General features: G+C 36.5%; 6 protein-coding genes across 6 annotated transcripts; 3 read left to right on the top strand and 3 right to left on the bottom strand.

Moving 5' to 3' along the window:
- Positions 1-1,578: 1,578 nt before the first annotated feature.
- GGI43DRAFT_399053 (uncharacterized protein) lies at positions 1,579-2,708 on the top strand (the record flags this gene model as incomplete). The annotated part of the gene is made up of 2 exons (XM_083205294.1): positions 1,579-2,336; positions 2,586-2,708. Coding segments are annotated over exons 1-2 (665 nt in total), but the record flags the coding sequence as incomplete, so codon positions are not given.
- A 652-nt stretch (positions 2,709-3,360) lies between these two features.
- GGI43DRAFT_421394 (uncharacterized protein) lies at positions 3,361-5,044 on the bottom strand (the record flags this gene model as incomplete). Its single annotated transcript, XM_083207946.1, has 3 exons — positions 3,361-3,540; positions 3,588-4,098; positions 4,128-5,044. The coding sequence occupies 3 exons, from the start codon at positions 5,042-5,044 to the stop codon at positions 3,361-3,363; spliced, it is 1,608 nt and encodes a 535-aa protein (XP_083062397.1).
- Positions 5,045-6,512: 1,468 nt separating this feature from the next.
- Positions 6,513-6,879, top strand: GGI43DRAFT_399052 (uncharacterized protein; the record flags this gene model as incomplete). The annotated part of the gene is made up of 1 exon (XM_083205293.1): positions 6,513-6,879. A coding segment is annotated over one exon (152 nt), but the record flags the coding sequence as incomplete, so codon positions are not given.
- Positions 6,880-6,996: 117 nt separating this feature from the next.
- On the bottom strand, positions 6,997-7,826 carry GGI43DRAFT_399050 (MARVEL domain-containing protein). The gene is made up of 2 exons (XM_083205292.1): positions 7,708-7,826; positions 6,997-7,639 (listed from the first exon to the last, which is right to left on the bottom strand). The coding sequence occupies exons 1-2, from the start codon at positions 7,811-7,813 to the stop codon at positions 7,206-7,208; spliced, it is 540 nt and encodes a 179-aa protein (XP_083062395.1). The 5' UTR covers positions 7,814-7,826; the 3' UTR covers positions 6,997-7,205.
- A 571-nt stretch (positions 7,827-8,397) lies between these two features.
- Positions 8,398-9,387, top strand: GGI43DRAFT_381563 (RTA1 domain-containing protein; the record flags this gene model as incomplete). The annotated part of the gene is made up of 2 exons (XM_083203136.1): positions 8,398-8,675; positions 8,736-9,387. 2 exons carry the CDS (start codon positions 8,398-8,400, stop codon positions 9,385-9,387), a joined length of 930 nt encoding a protein of 309 aa, XP_083062394.1.
- Positions 9,388-9,765: 378 nt separating this feature from the next.
- Positions 9,766-11,358, bottom strand: GGI43DRAFT_421392 (uncharacterized protein; the record flags this gene model as incomplete). The annotated part of the gene is made up of 2 exons (XM_083207945.1): positions 9,766-11,186; positions 11,316-11,358. The coding sequence occupies 2 exons, from the start codon at positions 11,356-11,358 to the stop codon at positions 9,766-9,768; spliced, it is 1,464 nt and encodes a 487-aa protein (XP_083062393.1).
- Positions 11,359-19,410: the final 8,052 nt, after the last annotated feature.

The raw sequence follows: 19,410 nt of genomic DNA, 5'->3' as shown, positions 1-19,410 counted from the left end.
CAAGGAAGATTTTTCATTGTGTAGTTCATACCAATACTAAATGTACCTAGAAATAATAACCACTGCTTGTACGTTGATAAATATATGACAGTTTGTTACCTGCGATTTCGCTGCATAATTGCTTGTAGTAGGGCCCCTATAGCTTAATCCTTGAGCAAAGGCGCGATTTTGGACTTGGAAAAGTCAAATAGCTAGTCATCGTTCGCTGGGTGACTAGCCACTTCCCGGTCGTCGGAGAAGCGCCGAAGCGAGACCTGAAGCACTCAGGGGTTACCTCGGATCCCATAATTGCTGTAACCGCGTAGAAAGCACTTTATTATGAGAAATAAAAGCGATGTAGGTTTTGAAGCATAAGATATAATTTATCCAAATGATCGACGAAGGTAGGCATCAACTAGCATCAAATGATTAAAAGCCAAAGGTTGCAACCGAAAGACCATTATCAGTATTCTGGGGTTGATATATATTTACAGCCTAGATACTGCCAGTATAATGCACAAACGGTATCTAAAGGCTATGAAAGCAACCTTGGAAGATTTTCGGCAGCTACGGCAGATAGCTCCTCATGGCGCGATGCAGTTGAGACTAGGGCGGATGGTAGCCGAAAAGGGGGGCTTTCGAGGCCGGAGCTCATCTCTAAAAAAAAAAAAAAAAAAAAAAAAAAAAATCTACATATGCATTGTCTCTCTGAAGAGAATACGGGTGTCGCTGAATCAACAGGAAACAGGCTTGTGATGGAACGCCCGTTTTTGGGAGATAAGCGCTGAACACAAACGACCGAGAAACGAAAATGCCTTTCAACTTGGGTAGAAAATTCAAAATATCTCCTAATCGTATTCATTTAAGCCCCGCAATCTGTAATTTCTCTGCGAAATAGCTGACGCGTATGTTTCAGGACAGTTTTAAAACCGGGCGTTAGTGCACAATATCAGCCAATTAATGCCAAGGCGTGCCAAGACCTGTCAAATCTTGCCAAGAGATGAGATCGCCTGAAACAAAATAACAACTCCGGAAAATCCTTCGCTACATAATTACGGCTAGCATCCTTGAGCAGCTACCACTCGCTTAAGTTGAATGTGCAACAGAGTTGAACGTGCCACAGAAGATAGCGCTTACCATCAGAAACCTAGCAACTAAAAAAGCCACTCATTTTTTGTAAAATATCTCCAAATTGTAGCTATGCATTGGGAAAAAAAAATACTTCGATTAGAGCGAGGTTTATAATAGTGCAATGGTAGCGATTTAAAACTTGCTACGATTGTGTAAGCTTCCAATTGTTCACCATGGCGTACGGATGCTTAAAACGGTTCTTTACCGAAGCAGTAAGATTGTAGGCCTAGGTGTCGGAAGCAGAAGCTACCGACTCTTGGGTCCACAGCAGCTGCACCATCCTCCTTAACACATTACTTCGCCTCGTTATCTTCAGCACGAATCAGTTTCATCTCAAGCCGTTGTCTCATAACCCCGGTAATACTCGCTCTCTCATAAAACTTGTTAGTGGAAGAGGTTCTTTTACCCAAATATAAATATCAAGCCTCGTCGCCCGCCAAGACTTTTTAAATCATCAATTCTCAATTCTTTTGTACAGGTTACAACTGCATTCAATTCTTCAATCCTTATTTTTCGTTTAATTATTTATTCCTTTTTTTTTTTTTTTTATACAAAGACTTCACTTGTTTGACACAATGAAGTTCACTTTCGCTACTATTGTCATTCCTTACATCGTTCATAGTGCTCTGGCAGCGCCTGTTTTAATCGAGCGTGCCGTCGACGAACACAGACCCGTGGAGCGAGGGTTTAATATCAGGGATGCATACTCTGTGAAAGCTCGCGAGGAGTATATCAGAATTGCCAACAATGCAGATGCCGAGGCTGGAACTCAGGTAGCTGCTGCTGAAGCCACCAAGACCGTCGCTGCTGCCGCTACTGGCGCGGAGACCTCAGCAGCTACGAAGGAGGACGCCAAGAAGAAGGGCAAGGACAAGAAGAAGGATAAGAAGAAGGGCGACAAGAAGGGCAAGAAGGAGGGCAAGGACAAGAAGAAGGGGGCCAAGGCCACGGAGACTGAAGCCGCAGCTGCCAAAGCCACAGCAACCGAGGCTGTAGCAGCTCGCGAGGTGTCCGATAATTCTGAGGTTGAGGCTGCTACCGGAGCCACCGAGACCTCAGTAGCTGCGAAGGAGGACGCAAAGAAGAAGGGCAAGGACGAGAAGAAGGACAAGAAGAAGGACAAGAAGAAGGGCGAGAAGAAGGGCAAGAAGGAGGGCAAGGACAAGAAGAAAGGGGCCAAGGCCACGGAGACTGAAGCCGCAGCTGCCAAAGCCACAGCAACCGAGGCTGTAGCAGCTCGCGAGGTGTCCGATAATTCTGAGGTTGAGGCTGCTACCGGAGCCACCGAGACCTCAGTAGCTGCGAAGGAGGACGCAAAGAAGAAGGGCAAGGACGAGAAGAAGGACAAGAAGAAGGGTGAGAAGAAGGGCAAGAAGGAGGGTGAGAAGAAGGGCAAGAAGGAGGGCAAGGACAAGAAGAAGGGGGCCAAGGCCACGGAGACTGAAGCCGCAGCTGCCAAAGCCACAGCAACTGAGGCTGCAGCAGCTAACTAAAAACCCAAATTCCAACTGCAAGCTGGATTTGCAAAAGTTAATTGATCAGCCCGGCGCTTAAATAGCAATGAAATATGAATTGGAATACACTTATTGCTTTCTCTATTTCTTTTAATATTTGACTAAAAGTATGGGCAATTTGTGAAGGTGTACTGAAGCTCTGCCATTCCCCTCACTCACGCAGAGACATATATGCCTGCTTGTTCATTCCCTTCCGTAGCATTGCCCAAGTTGGGTTCTATGAAACAAGAGAAACCCACATATATTCACGATGCAAAGCACGACGTTTCAGTTCATGCAAGATACCCCACTTATACAGTATCAACGTATTGCAAAATCGTTGCAAAGTGCAATCTTACTTAGCGCGCTAGCGTATATTGGTCTCTTATGCGAACTGACGTTATATATGAAGCTAAGAAAGGAGAAAAAAGAATAAAAAAAAAAGAGAGAAACAGAAAAGCAAGAAGAACAAAAAAAAATTAGATGTACATTTTGACTCTCACTCACTGTCCTAAGATTTGCATGAGAAAATTGGTACGCAAGCAAGACGGGGCGATTTTTTTTCGCAGCGAGAAGTATATATAAAACTCCGATATAGAAATATCTTCTTGTATTTGATGCTAGAGTAAATATGTAAGTAGCTAAATACTGGAAAATTAAGTAAAGAGCTTTTATCCGCGTATGTTGTCTAATTTATTTTACTAGCAACCTATAAAGATGTTTTATATTGATTATTATAGCGTTTAGGGTATGTGCTTTATACGCCTAGTCTGCAACAGTAGGATGATCCGATAGGAACATCAGCCTCCCCCTGTGCCAGCTTCAACAAACTCTTGATGATAATAGTCTCTGCATTTCTCCCTAGACAAATAAGACACTCGTGGTAACCATGCAGAGCCCACACATTCTTGGGGTGTTGGTGAGCCCGAGTCAAAGTCTCTAGCAACCGAGATCTTCGGCGTATGCATTTGCCGCCTGTGCCACCAACCGCTGCTCGAGAGATAGAGCTCCATATGGATGTCTGGAGAGGAGCATCCGGCCCCAAGGTTCTGCGCACATGAGAGAATCTTCAGCTTTGATTGCCTCTCTGAGAGACTCAAAGGCAACTTGATAATTTTGTCGTCGGTATTCAATCTCTCCATTCAACATGGCGGTGGCGACCTTCAATACGTCAACGATCCTGTTAGGAAAATCGAGACGCGAGTCTGGTACGCGCTTGGCCGCTTTGTGGTAAAGCTCGCGCTGAGCGTCGGCCGCTTCAAGCCTATTGAGAGAGGCGTAGGCAATACCTTTTCCGTAGTGCGTCATGACAATAGTAACGCAATAGAGGTCCTTGTCCCCTGGGATAGGTAAGGCGAGAATATCCTCCCACATACCAAAACGAATGTAAACATGGACCCGAACAGCGAGAGAGAATTCAAGCCAATCCGCCATAGGTGGGGATTTGACTGTGAGCATCTCCCTGGTAATGGCTGACTCCATTCTATCGCATGCCCTAAACATTGCTCCTTCTGATCCGCTAACATGCAGGCGTAAACTAGGGAGTGATAGTCGTGCAATCGGTAGAAGCTATAAAAGTTCAAACCGCCGTGTTTAGCAAAGTATCGGTCGTCGGCAACAGTGGCTTTGTAATTGTAGGTTATGGAGCGTCGGTATTCCCCCACGAGCACGTCAATGTGCGTCGGCATACGAAACATATGACCTACGTCAGGGACAAGATCACGAATAATGTCGCAAGCCGCTAGAGTAACTTCGGGCTCGTCTGATCTCTCCATAAGGTGAATGTATAGATGGGGTATGCCAGCATGGCCTCTTGCACCGGGCATGGTCAAACCGCGCTCTAAAACACCGCGAACCTCGAATACTGGTGATGACGCAATGGGCTTGCCGGTGTTAATATCGAATATTTGTCTGGGTTTCCAGTTCATAAGAGCGTCGGCAAATAAGGCCACTATGTCTAGATGATCATTGTAGCTGTTGTACACAATCCGCATCTCATCAGCATATGACTTGTTGGCCTGGGTGAAATCATCGGGAATATCCTTGGAAGGATAGCGCTTCTGAACAGCCTCAATCAAGGCCTTCTCCATTAAGGAGACATGGCCGGCCTTACTGAGGGCAATGTGAGCGACCTTGTGGCATTTCGAAATCGTCTGGGAAAGGTCTTTAGGGTCGAACATAGCCCATGTCTTGTTGTAGTTGGGCCCTGCTGCGTAAGCAAAGCCCCAATAGGCCATGGCGCATTCGGGGTCATGCGCGATGCACTGCATGAAACAACGGCAAGCCTCTTCATGGTTGAATGTGTGCGTCCAGATTAGCCCACGATTGAACCATCCCTGAGCTTCTGCACTGTTCGTAGTAACGGCCATATGATAATTCCCAGTCTCAAAGTACGGCTCGCTGACCGACTGCTTCTCGGGAACCTTGAATTCGAAAGGCATTTGAAGCACACGCTGTTTTAAAACCTGTAACTTGAAATCAAAAGTAAAAATACGCAATTAACCCCAAAGCTTTATTGCTAATCTTTGATGCTTGCTTTCCTTTTTAAAGCCTTGAAACTTCTAAGCGTTTTTATAGTTTTAATTTGGAGCGGTTCAAGCAATTTATATCATACACTCGTTACTACTTTTTGTAGCGCCCAACCATTCTGCGGCATCTATGCTAGCTAGCTATATGAAAATCCTCCGCTATTGGGAACCTGGCAGCGTGGTTAAAGTAACCGCTCTTCCTACCGTTCTTAGCATATAGATTCTTTTGCCACCGGGCTCGGAGAAGGCATGTGAATCTGCTGTCTTACGAGCGGAAGGTAACAGTACGTTTTCCATGCTTTTCTTATTATTGACCTTTCAGCTACAATTGCAATAATCCTCATCACCGCTTAGGTTGATAGCTTCGAAAAGCTCTTCCCCATACTATAACCCAGTCAAAGTAGTTAGGATTAGCTACCGTGATTAATGAAGCAATCGCTCTCGAGTGGGAAGCGCTTACCTAATTAACACATGAGCCGCTATAGCTATTGGGTCTTACTAGCTGCTAAAAGCCAGTGACTAATTAAATCTCCGCCATAGCGTCATGCACGCGGCAAGTTCTTGTAGATCTCATTTGTGCAAAGTCTCCGCGTATTAAAAGAGTGACTTGGTCTTCCCACAGATTCAAAGGGTGAATCCCAATTTTGGCCGACCCAATCATTCACCTAAAGTTCTTTACAATGCCTGCACCAGCTCACGAAGAACTGCGCAAGGCTTGCGATTCTTGCCGTTGGTCTAATCCGCGGAGTAACCTTGAGATTGTTTCGTCTAGTCTTACATTCACTTTTAATATATAGACAAACGAAAGATCAAATGCTCTGGTCATAAGCCGTGCCGCCAATGTGCACGATTTGGCTTAGAATGTCAATACTCTCCACCCCAGCAGATGGGCTGGCCGTCACGTTTGCGGTATGCCGGGCACTCATCACGGGAGTCTTGTTCATCAACAAGTAGCCCCATCGCAATCGGTAGTAATGCAAGCCCAATTGATGCCTCTAAGGCTCTTATTCCAAACGTATTCGACGAGTTCATGGCCTTAGGCTCACTAGAAGCTCCCGCGATATTTCCGACTCCTCAATCGGATCTACTCTGGTGTTACCCTGGCCTATTGGGCCATTCTGGGAATGCTAGCTCACCGCATATCCAGGGGGTTTCCGCAAATCATGAACAAGAAAATTCTGATCCACCTCAAGGCTTTGAAGATAGCACCCACCCCCCAGTAAGGCAGTATCAGTGCGCGGAGTTAGTCCGCAATCATCTTTCAAACAAACAGGATAACGCAAAAGGAGCACCACAGTTCATACACGCCCTTCAACACTCAAGAGATTTGGCACATCAGGTTTTATCTTGCAGCTTATGTTGTAATACTAATAGCCTACCTTCAAAAGCTGCGGGAAACGTTATTCCTTTCGGCGCTCTCATGATGAGCATGATTTCAGCATTTCAGTCCTTCATACGAGATCAGCAAGAATCCTCTACAGAACATCCAGACGAACAATGCCCTGTGAAAATATTCATTGGGTCTCAGAGTAACGACGAAGAGCTGGCAGAGTTTCATTTGCAGAATTATCGATATGGGCACTATTGAAAGGGTTGCTGGCGCTTGAATTAGACCATCTAACGCAACTCTGTGATTTATTTATCGAACGCCAGCTGAGGTTGCACAAGAGTGGGCACGAGCGCTGCGCTGTCGATCAGTCTTGTTTGAAGCCTGCGCCGTCAGATTGCCAAGAGCCCGCCAACTTTTGTCCCCAGCATGTGGAGCCGCAGTCCTTTTTTTTTAGCTGTTTTCGTAGATACATCCTCCCACATTTAATCACTTCTGCTCAATATTCAAGCCACTTTAGAGTAATTATATCAATATGTTTATATGGTTATAGTGATAATATATTGTCATGGATTTATTGGGTTACTTGCAATTTTATTTTAACCACTAATATCTTTTTTATTTAGACTTTTACCTAATAATGAAACACTGATACTAAATCAGTATCAGTAGGTATGCTAGGGTAAGTCTATCAGCCACTGACTATATCTGCAGCGTGTAGAATGCCATTGATGTCCACGGGAATACTTATACCGCTGATTTAGTAGGACCCGGTGCAGAAGTCTTTGGCTGGCGAGTGCCGTTGAAGACGAGCTTAATAGTCACGATTGTAGTAATGCAAAATAGTAGCCATTCCAATGCTCCAAAGACTGTTGCTGCCTTAAGCACCCCGCAGCCGTTCTCCTCTGCCGGACATGCATTGCTCCCTATATTAACAGCCACAGCAATAAAGCCACCAAACCAAGAGAGAAAAGCTACAGCCTCGACGCCGAAACGGACGTAGCTAATCAGTGCATGGTCTGAATATCTGACTCGAGCAAAAACGAGGAAGAAAGCGCCCAAAAATGTCCAGACGGCACAGAACATTAAAAACCCCCAGGAACCAGGGACGCCAACGTAATCGTAGAAATTGCCGAACTCGAAATGGTCATATACGGTATGACCCTGGAACACATGGATAGCTAGGTACATGTAAGCGATAAGGTTAGACTCAGCGGGGCACTGATGGAATGGGCTTCGTTCTCCGTACCATAACCGTCTGTTCCCATAACGATAATAGCGAGTATGAGCTGCAACGCTCTCAGAGTAAATTCAACCTCTATGTTCGTTGTGATATTCATAGTTGTAATGTGCATTAACCTTTTGACCGATATTGTTTTTTTCTTCAAGAATTGAAGATACGGCAGGAAGAATAAATATATAATCCGTCCCTGGCTCCCTCCCGCCCAAACTTGCATGAAGGCGCATTCCCTTTTCTGGTTAGACATTTACGAGATTGTTTCTGGCTTAGACAAGTACGTAACACCATACTTATCTGTGTGCCAATCAAATGTTGTCACTTGAGCAAACTATTCTTAGCTAGGTAGCGCTCTAAGTCTATCTCTATTTTGGCGAATCAGGCTACTCTCTACTCCGTAGATCGATGCTAGATGTAGCATTCTCGTACCTATCCAACCCCTTTTGGACAGAAGTACGCGTAGATAGATAATGGCGAAGTCATGCAGGTCCCGAGAGTCGATGTCAAGGATATCGGCAGTAAGGATATATAGAGCCGGGAGTGCTTGATGACAGCGGACTTAGATTAGATCAATCTGTCACATATTTAAATCTTTACGTTGAGATTGTAAAGCACAATCCTATCAACTTTTTTTTTCTTTTTCTTTTTTTTCTTAGCCCTTCCTCGCTCATTTAGCTCTAATATTTTCGAATTTACGGCAAAATGCCAGCCTCTTGTCCTCTCGCAGACATTGCCAACTGCACTATAGGGACATGTCCCCTCAGCTGTGCTCAGGTGGAATATCTACCGACGGTTCCAGGCAATGTTATCTATGCTGCTGCTTTTGGCACACTTCTTCTTGCGCAGCTCGGGCTCGGCATAAAATATAAAACATGGGGATTCATGATCGGCATGGTTTGTGGCCTCATTCTTGAGGTTGTTGGATATGCTGGCAGAATCATGCTCCATGACAACCCATTTAACTTCAACAATTTCATCATGTAAGCCTCAATACTCTATCCCACTCAAACTCGAGAACAGAGTTTTAACAGCTCCCATAGCTATCTCGTTCCCCTAACGATCGCCCCCGCCTTCCTCGCCAGCTCCCTCTACCTCTGCCTCTGCCGCATAATCATCTTCTACGGCCAGGAAATATCTCGCTTCAGCCCCCGCACCTACGCAATCACCTTCATGATAAGCGATTTCATCTCGCTCGTCCTTCAAGCAGCCGGCGGCGCGCTCGCGTCTACAGCTAATACCAACGCCGAGAGCGAGACAGGAAGGAACATTATGATTGCTGGTGTTGTATTTCAAGTTATCTCGCTACTCGTCTTCATGGTATTGTGGTTGGAATTTGCACTTCGCGTGGGCAAGACGAGTGAGGATGCTAAAGACAAACGCTTCGCCGAGCTAAGGGACACAAAGAAGTTCATTTGGTTCCAGTATGCGCTCGGTGCAGCCGTTGTGCTCATCTTCATTCGTTCGGTATACCGTGTTGCAGAGCTTCAGCAAGGTTTCAATGGACCCATTGCCAATGATCAGGTGTCCTTTATGATCTTGGAGGGACCAATGATTTTCTTGGCCGTGTTTGCGATGACGGCATTGCACCCTGGTATTGCATTTGGTGACGATTTGCACAGCGCGAATTGGTCTGTCAAGCAGTCCAGAAAGGCTACTTCAGGTAGAAGCGGTCGTAACAAGACCATGGTGTAATCACCTAGGGTCTTCCGGTTATGAAAAATGAAATCCGTCTCTTCAAACATATCAACGGACGGCAGTCTCTTTTATATATAAATAGAAAGGATCTATAATCTTTTACCCAATCGCAGTAGCATCGCAACCACTATTGCTGAAACGGTCTAGCACTAAGGGTGGTTTTGCAGCTACAGAATCTCGCATCCTATTCTTTCCCCCGATGCTCTGGGACTTGGAAAAACCCATGTATTAGCTTGATCATTAATATTATTAGAATAATTAATCGTTTTTAATCGCTGTCATGATGGCGGGAATCTTGGCTAGAAAACCCCAGAGCCATATCATAGATAGCGCTATCTACTTTTGAACAATTGGCAACAGATACCCATTGTATCATCATAACTTGATATATTCTGTGTTTATTTGCCATTCACCTAATAAACCCCATGGCTTTGTCCTGAATACAGCTTTAAGCGTGCCTGGATAAACCGGGCTGGGCACGATGATGTTGTTATGCTTCTTAAAGTTCAAAGGCATCTCGCCCAGATTGTAGATTCGTGACTCATCATCGGGCAGAGGAAGACCATGTAGCCTTGAAGTCTCGTCTGGCAACCCTTGCCCATTGAGGTGCTCTTCTTCCAGTTCAATCACTCTTTTAGCGGTTACGTAGGCGTAATGACCATTCCAGAGCCCCTCCCGTCGAGGCACCGATTGAAGCATTTCTAGCGCGCGTCTTCGTATTACAGGATGACGGCATTTTAGTGCGGTATAGTACAGAGGCCCCAGGATCTGCACATCGAAAGACAGCGGTTGCGGTGTTGCTGTTCCAGTGCCTGGCGTGGTGATCTTTTCCGCGTAATTCACAAGCTCTTCAAAGTCGCCGTGGTAAGAGTCTATGGCTGTTTCCTCAGCAGTAGTGCAGACGCGTATCCATATGTAAATTACTTTATAATGTACCAAAAGTATGTTGAGCGCATCAGGCTTTGCTGAGCTGCCGGCAACTCGCATTCGTTGAAGAAGTCCATCCAGCTGCTCGTACCATGCGTCTAGCCTTGTTTGGAGTTTAGCCTGTTCAACGAGATCGTCGATATCAATTTGGAACATAGCTGCCTTAAGAGTGGCTTTTCCAATGAATCGAAGGCAAATATCTGAGATCTCATAAAGTCGTCGTCTAGAATCTGTAAGGTCTTCTTGAGGAGAGTCATGTTTGGCCGTAGGAGAGTACATCTGCGGAGTTGTTCTCCCAGCGAGAGAGCAGAGTACATTTAGACGTAAGAACACTGGGACAATGTGATCTTCGATGGCTTTATGATCGGTAGATGAGCTATTGGGCTTTAGATCCGAGGCTGTAACCCTATTATGACGAAGAGCGGCTAGAATATTGAACCCACTCTGGATGTGAAATATAGAAGATGCAATATTGCCCCTGAGGAACTCAATGCATGTGAACAGAAGGCAGCAGACCAGTGGTACTAAGTTCGAGCTTGGATTTGTTTGAATTCGAGCTGATAGTCTCCTCACTGCTGTGTTCCATTCTTGTTGCGCTTCAGGGTTGGCATTAACATAGCCTGCTGGATGTCGTAAAGACGATTCGACGCCTTGATAAATGATGCTAATAGCTGATACGGCATGTCGAATTGCTGGTTCGGAATGTGATAGCTGCAATACAAATTTGCTCCAGAAACTTGCATCAAATTGTCCGTCCAGCTTTGCAGCAAGGTTATGGTGGAAGAAGTCAAGGCCGCGATGATTTAAAAAGAATACCGGTTGCCTTGGTGTAGGAGGCAGATATACCGTAATAACACTTCGAGATGGTGCTGCGCGTACGTTGTTATACACACATTTTCGACTTCCAACGGCGCAACGCCGGCATATAGGTTTTGCTTCATCACATTTCACTCGCCGAGCTTTGCAAGTGCTGCATCCAGTCCGTACTTTGGACGTACTTTCTCGGGTTCTCTTCAGTGCAAGATCCAGACAAGCGGTCATAATGAAGCGATGAAATACATCGGGTCATAAGAAAACAAAAGAAACGAGCAAATAAATAAAAGGAAGTTACCCGAGGAATAGAATACGAAACGATATGAGACAGCTTTGTTCGCCACAAGCTAGAGTATCAGGTTTCAGGGGATGCCGCCATTTCAGAGTAGTCAGCACATCTTAGAAGCGGGTCTTGTGGCTATGTAGGAGTGCGCGGCCCTTAGGAATATAGCCGAAGTTTCGATTTACCATGGCTTAACCGAAAAGCAAGAAAAGAATGACCAATGATGATAGTATTTCTTAGTAGGTAGTTCATATAAAAGCGTTTTTTCTTCTTCTTTCTTTTCTTTTAATGTTAAAACATCATTGTTTATAGTGTTTATTAGAGAATTACATGAGATCTATTATAAAGCTTAACATGCTCCCGGAGTTTTAAAAAACTAATGCTTTGACAGGCCTAAACATCGGACTATCACAAAGCCAGGCTGCTGATGTAATGAGGTTGCGCTTTCAGCTGCCTCCCTGTAAAAAATAGAAATAAGGTAGCATTAGAGGGAAAAGACGACGCGCGTTTCTCTTGGCAAACTACCGTCGGTCGGCAAATGTATCGATGCGCCCCCACAGTGGACTAGGTAATACACGTAATACCTAGCAAAATTTACCACTAACCTACATTTATATTGCACCTGCAGTACTCTTTAATATAATTAAATAGAAAAAAATATGTATAGATTAATTCGTTGTATTATAACTACGCTAAATACTTCTTTTTAACATTTAGATAATAATTATGTGATGATACTCATTAAGAAGGGACGTACTATCAAGTTCCTAAAGCCCCCAAGAGAAATGGGGAATTGTATTGAAGGTTCCTTTAAGTACCTGAGTATTTGAATAGCAGATCACTAATCCTTGCCACTAGCCCTAAATACAGCGCTTTTTACTATATAAGTACTTTAAAGTACATTTGAGTACTTAGTGCTTTACTAATATTATGTGCGCACTTAACTGTAAATAGTAACCCCCCCGTTTTCCTTGGAGCCTGATAGTTAGGGAAGGAAACTTGGTGGCATGTCCCTATAAAAAATGTAAATATTACGATACTAGAAAATACAGTACTAAACACACTGTATTCCCACTACCAGTCCACTGTAAGCTTAACTCATCTACGGTAAGCAGATATTATATTTTTAAATATGAATATTTTCATAAAATTAAAAGAATATACTAAAAAGAACTTTGTTATAGTGTTAATTAAGTATTAATTTATTATGTATTAATTTTCTTTTAAAAAACTTCTTTTTTATTATTATTTTATTTACAGTTTAATCATAGTGTTTTCTGGGTAACTGTGTGGCGCATCGACACTTTTGTCTCTACACTGTAAACCTGGTCATCAAATGACGAGAAGGAGAACTCGATAGCCAGATCAAATACTTCTATGATCTGTTCTCGATCCGTGGTCTACACAACTAGCAATAGAGCAAGATGGGTTACGATGTGTTTGGATCCTAGTTCGCAAATCGAGGATAGTGTTTTACAAATTTAGATATAGATAGTGGGTATGTCAACTCTCGCAATTTATGTAAACGCTTCACTGTGGAGTACAGCATGCAGAATATGCTACTCAAATAGCATGGTGTTAAAATACTATTAGTATTAAAGTTGGTATAAGGCCTGGCATATATACATGTTAAATCGGGTAGTTACTTTGAAGCCGACACTATCATGACTGCTGCAAGACCTCAACAATATTTCCGTCAGGATCAGCAACAATAAGATTGGCTGTAAAACTAAGGCTTTCCATCCTAGAAATGGTTTCCTCTTCCACCGCCTGTTCACCACCAGGCAATCCCCATGCTGATGGGATCTGGCTATTCGGATTTATTTTTTCGCCTATTTTCTTCAACACATTGACGCCAAAAGACTCCATTCTTGCTTGCGCTGCTTGAAGATCTGGAACAACTAGACCTAAATGTGACTATGTAGTGCTTGGTGTTTGGAGATTTGAACGGTGGTCTGATGTGTTCTGTTTGAAAGCATTAGTAGTGTCTTTGGTACTACAAAGGAATTTCCGACGGATACGAAACTAGAGAATTAGTGAATTACCTTATACTCCAGAAACTCTATAAAGCCTTGCATATTGAACACTTCTCGGAACATTTCTTCCCCTGTTTGGTATCCGGTGCCATTTTTTCCGCCTTGAGGAAATCCCATATACATAATTGTATACGGTTCAGACACATTATAAGTGATGATATGTCTCATGCTAAGAACATCTCCGTAGAAATGCTTTGTTGCAGATAGATCATTGACAATAAGGGAGAGATGCATGATTGTAAATCCCAATGTCTCAGAATCAGCTGGACCATCATTACCAACAGTTACGGAAGGATAGTCGACCGATGAGCGGTGATGCAGATGACCAAAGCTAGAAGATATAAGCAAGGATGCCAATACGGAACTAGCATAAGATTTGAACATATTGATGAGCCTGTCGTAGGGTGACTCTGAATATAGTTACCTCATGTATGAATCGATATTTGATTGCTTCCAGTATTCGATTTCAGCGCCTAATATATACGTGAACAGTGGCTAGATCAAAGAAGGGCATAACGTGTCGGAATTATGGCAATTGATTAACCGCCCTTTACTAATTTCTGAAACATTATATGATCATTGAAAGGTTCATTGTTTTATTGTTTCTACAATGTAAAATCTTGGCAATTCGGAAATCGGCATTCGATGAGACGGAAGTCGACCCCTGTTGTAGAACTGTCGAGATGTGAAGATCTTAGGTAAGAGAGCTCCTTAGGCGAATAGTGATGCATAATCATCCAAATACAGTTCATGGATATTGAAGCTATATCGAAATGGCCTTTAATACATCAGTCAAATATGCGGATTTGGAATTAAGGACCACGATTGCTAATCAATTACCAATGATTATGTAGAACTACGCTATGAAATCGTATTCATCACAAGCTATTTTGTTTGCCGGGTAACGCCTCAATCAATACCTAATTAACTAAAAAGAAAGAAAGAAAAAAAGAAAAGAAAGAAGGCCAAACGCCACATAATTAAAACATCGCTCAACTATTACTGCTGCGTTGATATATAGTGTAATTGTTATTCTTATCCCACTCTCAAATCCAGAAAACATTTTGCCCAATTGTTTCTGGCGACAGATCAAGATTTTATCAGCATGACAAAGCTGTTTACTCCTATCAGGGTTGGCCAGATGGAGCTGGCCCACCGCATTGCCATGGCGCCCATGACACGATTTCGCTGCGATGACGAGCACATACCCCTCTCTTTTGTAAAAGATTACTACGGGCAGCGCACTGCGATTCGCGGTTCGTTGGCTATCATTGAGGCTGTCTTTATTGGCAAGAAGCATGCCGGCTTTTCCAACACACCTGGAATCTATACGGAAGAACAAATTGCTGCGTGAAAAGACATTGCCGACACTGTTCACCGACAAGGTTCATACATATATATGAAGCTGTGGGCCTTGGGACGCACAGCCGACCCTAATATTCTGAAAGAAAATGGTTCAGAGCTCGTCTCAGCTAGTGATATTCCAATGGCTCCTGGGTGGCCTAAACCTCGAGCTCTCGCCGATCACGAAGTCCAAGAAATCATCGATGGATTCGCACAGGCGGCAAAAAATGCTGTCGCAGCAGGATTTGATGGGGTTGAAATTCACGGCGCCAACGCTTATCTCGTTGAATAATTCATCCACGATATCTCAAATAAGTGCCATGACTCCTGGGGTGGAAATATTGAAAAGCGCGCTCTGTTTCCGCTGAAGATCGTTGAAACTATTAGCGCGGCTATCGGCACAGACCGCCTCGGCATACGTTTGAGTCCATTCAGTTCATTCTGTGAGAAATATAAGTTTAATTAGCTTAGCCTTATATTATTATAATATAATATAGCTGCCCTACTTATATACTATAGCTAGGACGACCCCTGCACACCTAGGTACTAATACTTCTTATATAAGTGCCCTTATTTATAATACTCTTACTTAATAACATAAGAAATTACTCCTACTAATCCTGTGCCCTTTTTAAAATAATTATACATGGCCTGGAACAGGCTCTTATTAACTTTAACACTGTTAATATTATTAAAAGCTACTTAAGTTATTTATAAAAACAGCCTAGACTTTTTATAATTTTTTTTAATAATATTTTTTATATTAATAAATCTTTTTAATTTTAAAGTTTTATAAAATTTTAAAAAATAATTTTTCTTAAATAGCTTAATTAATTTATTAATTATTATTTAATTTATAAAAATATATTTTAATTTAACTTTTTTACTTTTAATTTTCTTATAAATAAAATAATATTAAGTTTTTATATATTTTAAACCTTTATAATTTATTAAGTTTTTTACTAAAATAATAGCTTTTTAATTATTATAGTAAATAATAATTATATTTAATAACAAGTTTATTATATTTTCCCTTTAAAAATTAATCTATAGTTTTATAAAAAGCTTTTATAACTAGATTACTTTTTTTATAATATTTATTTAAATTATATATTTAATTTTATAACTTAATAAAGCAGTTATTACTTACCTCTTTAATAACTAGCTAATTTTTCCATTTTTAATATTAAAAATATAATTAAAAATTAATTTACAAGTATTTAAATTATTAGCTTAATTAAAGTTAATATATTTATAAAACAGTTACAGTTTACTTTAATATATTAAATATAAGTTTTTTATTTCTTATATATATTTTAAAATTTATTTTATAATTTACTTATATATATTATTTAAATTATTTAAATATTAACTAATAACTAATATAATATAAATTAAATTTAAATATATTTTAAATATTAAATATATTAATAATTTTATTATTAATTAATATTTCTTTTACTTATTAAATTAATTTAAATATTTCTCTTTAACTTTTTATAATTTTTTTTTTACTATTAAAATTAATATAAAAATATAATTTATTATATTAAATTAATAAAATTTTTTTTTAAATATATTCTTATTAATTAAAAATTATTATATAAGCTAATTTATTATAATAAATTTTAATTTTTAAATAATAATAATATAGCCCTAGATTTATTATAAAAAAGCAGCAGTGTAATAAATTTTTTAATTTTATAATTTTATTTTTATTTTTACTAATAAATAGTAAATTATTAATATAAATTATAATAAAAATACTATCCCTTATATAAAGCCCGCTATTTAAAAATATTATATAAAACTTTAATATAACTAAGAAATCCATAAGTATTTTATATTAAACTCTTAGTACCTGCTTAAAGTTATAAAAAGCTTTCTTTAGCTTACAAATCTTCCTAGTGCTATTATTAAATCCTATTAATTATTTAATATAAATATTCTTTTTAATTTTATTATATAAAAAAGCTATTTTAATATTTATTTATTTTATCTCCAGGTTTAAAACTATTATTATTATAAACAGTATCTTATATATTATTAGCTTTATAATTAATATAAAAGTTTTTATATAATTAACTCTTATAATTTACTTAAAATTTTAAATTATTTAATATATTTTATATTTAATAATTTAATTATTTAATTTTTTTTTAAATTTATATATTTATTTTTCTTATAAAATATTTATTCTTAAGTTAAATTTAATTAAATTTTAAGTATTATTTTTTTATAATACTTATATTTTTTTTATTATTTTTTTATATTATTTATTTTAAAAAAAATTATATTTAATTTTTTAAAATACTTATAATTTTATATTTTTAATTAATAATTTAAAAAAAGCTATAAAAATAAGGATATTAAATAATAAGTATTAATTATAAAATAAATATTTAAATTTAAAATACTTTAAAATTTTATTTTAAAACTTTAATTATTTAAAATTAATTATTAAAAGTTTTAAAATTAATATTTTAATTATAAATTAAATTAAATTTAATTTTTTATATTATTTTTTTTTAATAGCTAGTTTTTTATTATATTTTAATATTATATATAATTATAATTTAAAATTAAAAAATAATTTTAAATTTAAAATATATATTTAAAAAAGTAATTATTTTTTTTTTAAAAATTAAAAAATAGTATTTAATATTTTTAATAAATTTAAAAAAAATATATTGTATTTTTTTATTATTTAATTTTTTTTATTAAACTTATAAAATAAAATACTAGGTAATTATACTTATTATTTTAATATTTAAAATATTTAAATATTAATTAAATATAAATTTAAATAATATTTTATTAAGTATTTTATATAAACTTTAGTTTTAAAAATAATTAATAATTTTAAAAATCTTAAACTAGTATTTTTTAAAAATACTCCCTTTTATTATTATAAGTAATAGTTTATTATAAATAATAATATTAAAATTTTTTATTATTTTATTTAATTAATATTATTTTATTAAAAAAACTTTTAATTTTATATTTTATTATACCACTTATAATTTAAAATTTTAATTATTAAATTCCTTAACCCTGTTTAAATATATTATTTAATAATAGTATTTTTATAATTTTTTATTTTTTAAAAATTATATAAAATATTTAATAAACTTTTAAATACTTTTTTTATTTTTAATTATTTTATTTTTATTAAATTTATTATAACTATTAACTAATATAATTTAATATTTTTTTTTATTATAACTAGTAATATAAAAAAACTTATAAATATTTATATAAATTATATTTTTTATATATTTAATAACTTATAATTAACTATTATATAACTTTTTTTTTATTTTCTTTTAAAAGCAGGGTTTATAAAAATAATATTTTTAAATAATATTTATTTTATTTATTATATTTTTTAAGTAAGTAAAATTATTACTACTTAAATACCTTATATAATTATATTACAGCCTTAATTTAAAATTAATAAAATAAAAAACTAATACTTATATTAGTAATATATTTATTTAAAAAATAAAAAAATTTCTAAATTATTTTACTAAAATTTTAATAATACCCTTTTTAATAATCTAGCTATTTTATAAAACTATTATTTTCCCCTTTTAATTAAAAAGCTAAGTTATAAAAAATAAATTAAGCCTTAAACTTAATATAAAAAATATATTAATAAAAGTAATAATTATTAATATATTTTTACTTATATACTTTTAAATTACTATACTTATAGCCTTAACTTTAATTTTAAAATTTCTTATATTATTAAATATATTATTATATAACTAAAATAATTTTAAAATAAATTTATTTTAATAATATATAATATACTAGCTATAATTAAAATTAAAAATTTAAATAATACTTAAAATATACTTTATTACACTTAAAAAATATTATAAAAATCTTTTTCTATTATAATTATTACTAATACAGCTAATATAAAACTTTTTTAGTTTTTTTATTTTATACTTATATATAACTACTAGTTTTATTTATTTTTATAGTTTTTTTATTACTTTTTTTTTTTAAAAAATAAATTATAATAGCTATTTTTTATATAACTTGATTTACTATAATAAATATATTTTAATATTTTTATTAAAACTAAGTTTTTATTATTAATTAATACAAGTCTTTTCTAGGTTATTAAAGCTTATATATTAAGTATACTGCTTTTTTATTTTATTTTTTTTACCTTAGCATTTTATATTATATTATTTAATATTAAAAATACTTTTATATTATAACTTATTTAAAAATTTATATATTAAATAAAATATTATTTACTTAAGCTATTAATAAACTTTAAAATAAAATAATTATTTAAAAGCTTATATTTATTACTTGCTTATAAAAACTTTTTTTATATAATTTTAATTTTTTATATAAATTTTTAAATAAACTTTAATAATATAAAAATATACTTTTTTTACTTCTTATATATTATTTATAATACTTTAAACTTAAATTCTTAAAATTCTTTTTTAATTTATTAAAATACTTTTTTAATTATATTGTTTTTAATTATTATTTTATTTAATAAAATTAAAAATATTATTTTTAAAATTTTAATATATTACTATTATTTATTTTTTTAAACTTTTAATTAATTTTTTAAAACTTTATTTT

Source organism: Trichoderma evansii (assembly GCF_050947405.1).
Source record: "Trichoderma evansii strain SZMC 28006 chromosome Unknown GGI43scaffold_5, whole genome shotgun sequence".
Lineage (NCBI taxonomy): Eukaryota > Fungi > Ascomycota > Sordariomycetes > Hypocreales > Hypocreaceae > Trichoderma > Trichoderma evansii.
This window is presented reverse-complemented; position numbering and strand designations above follow the sequence as displayed.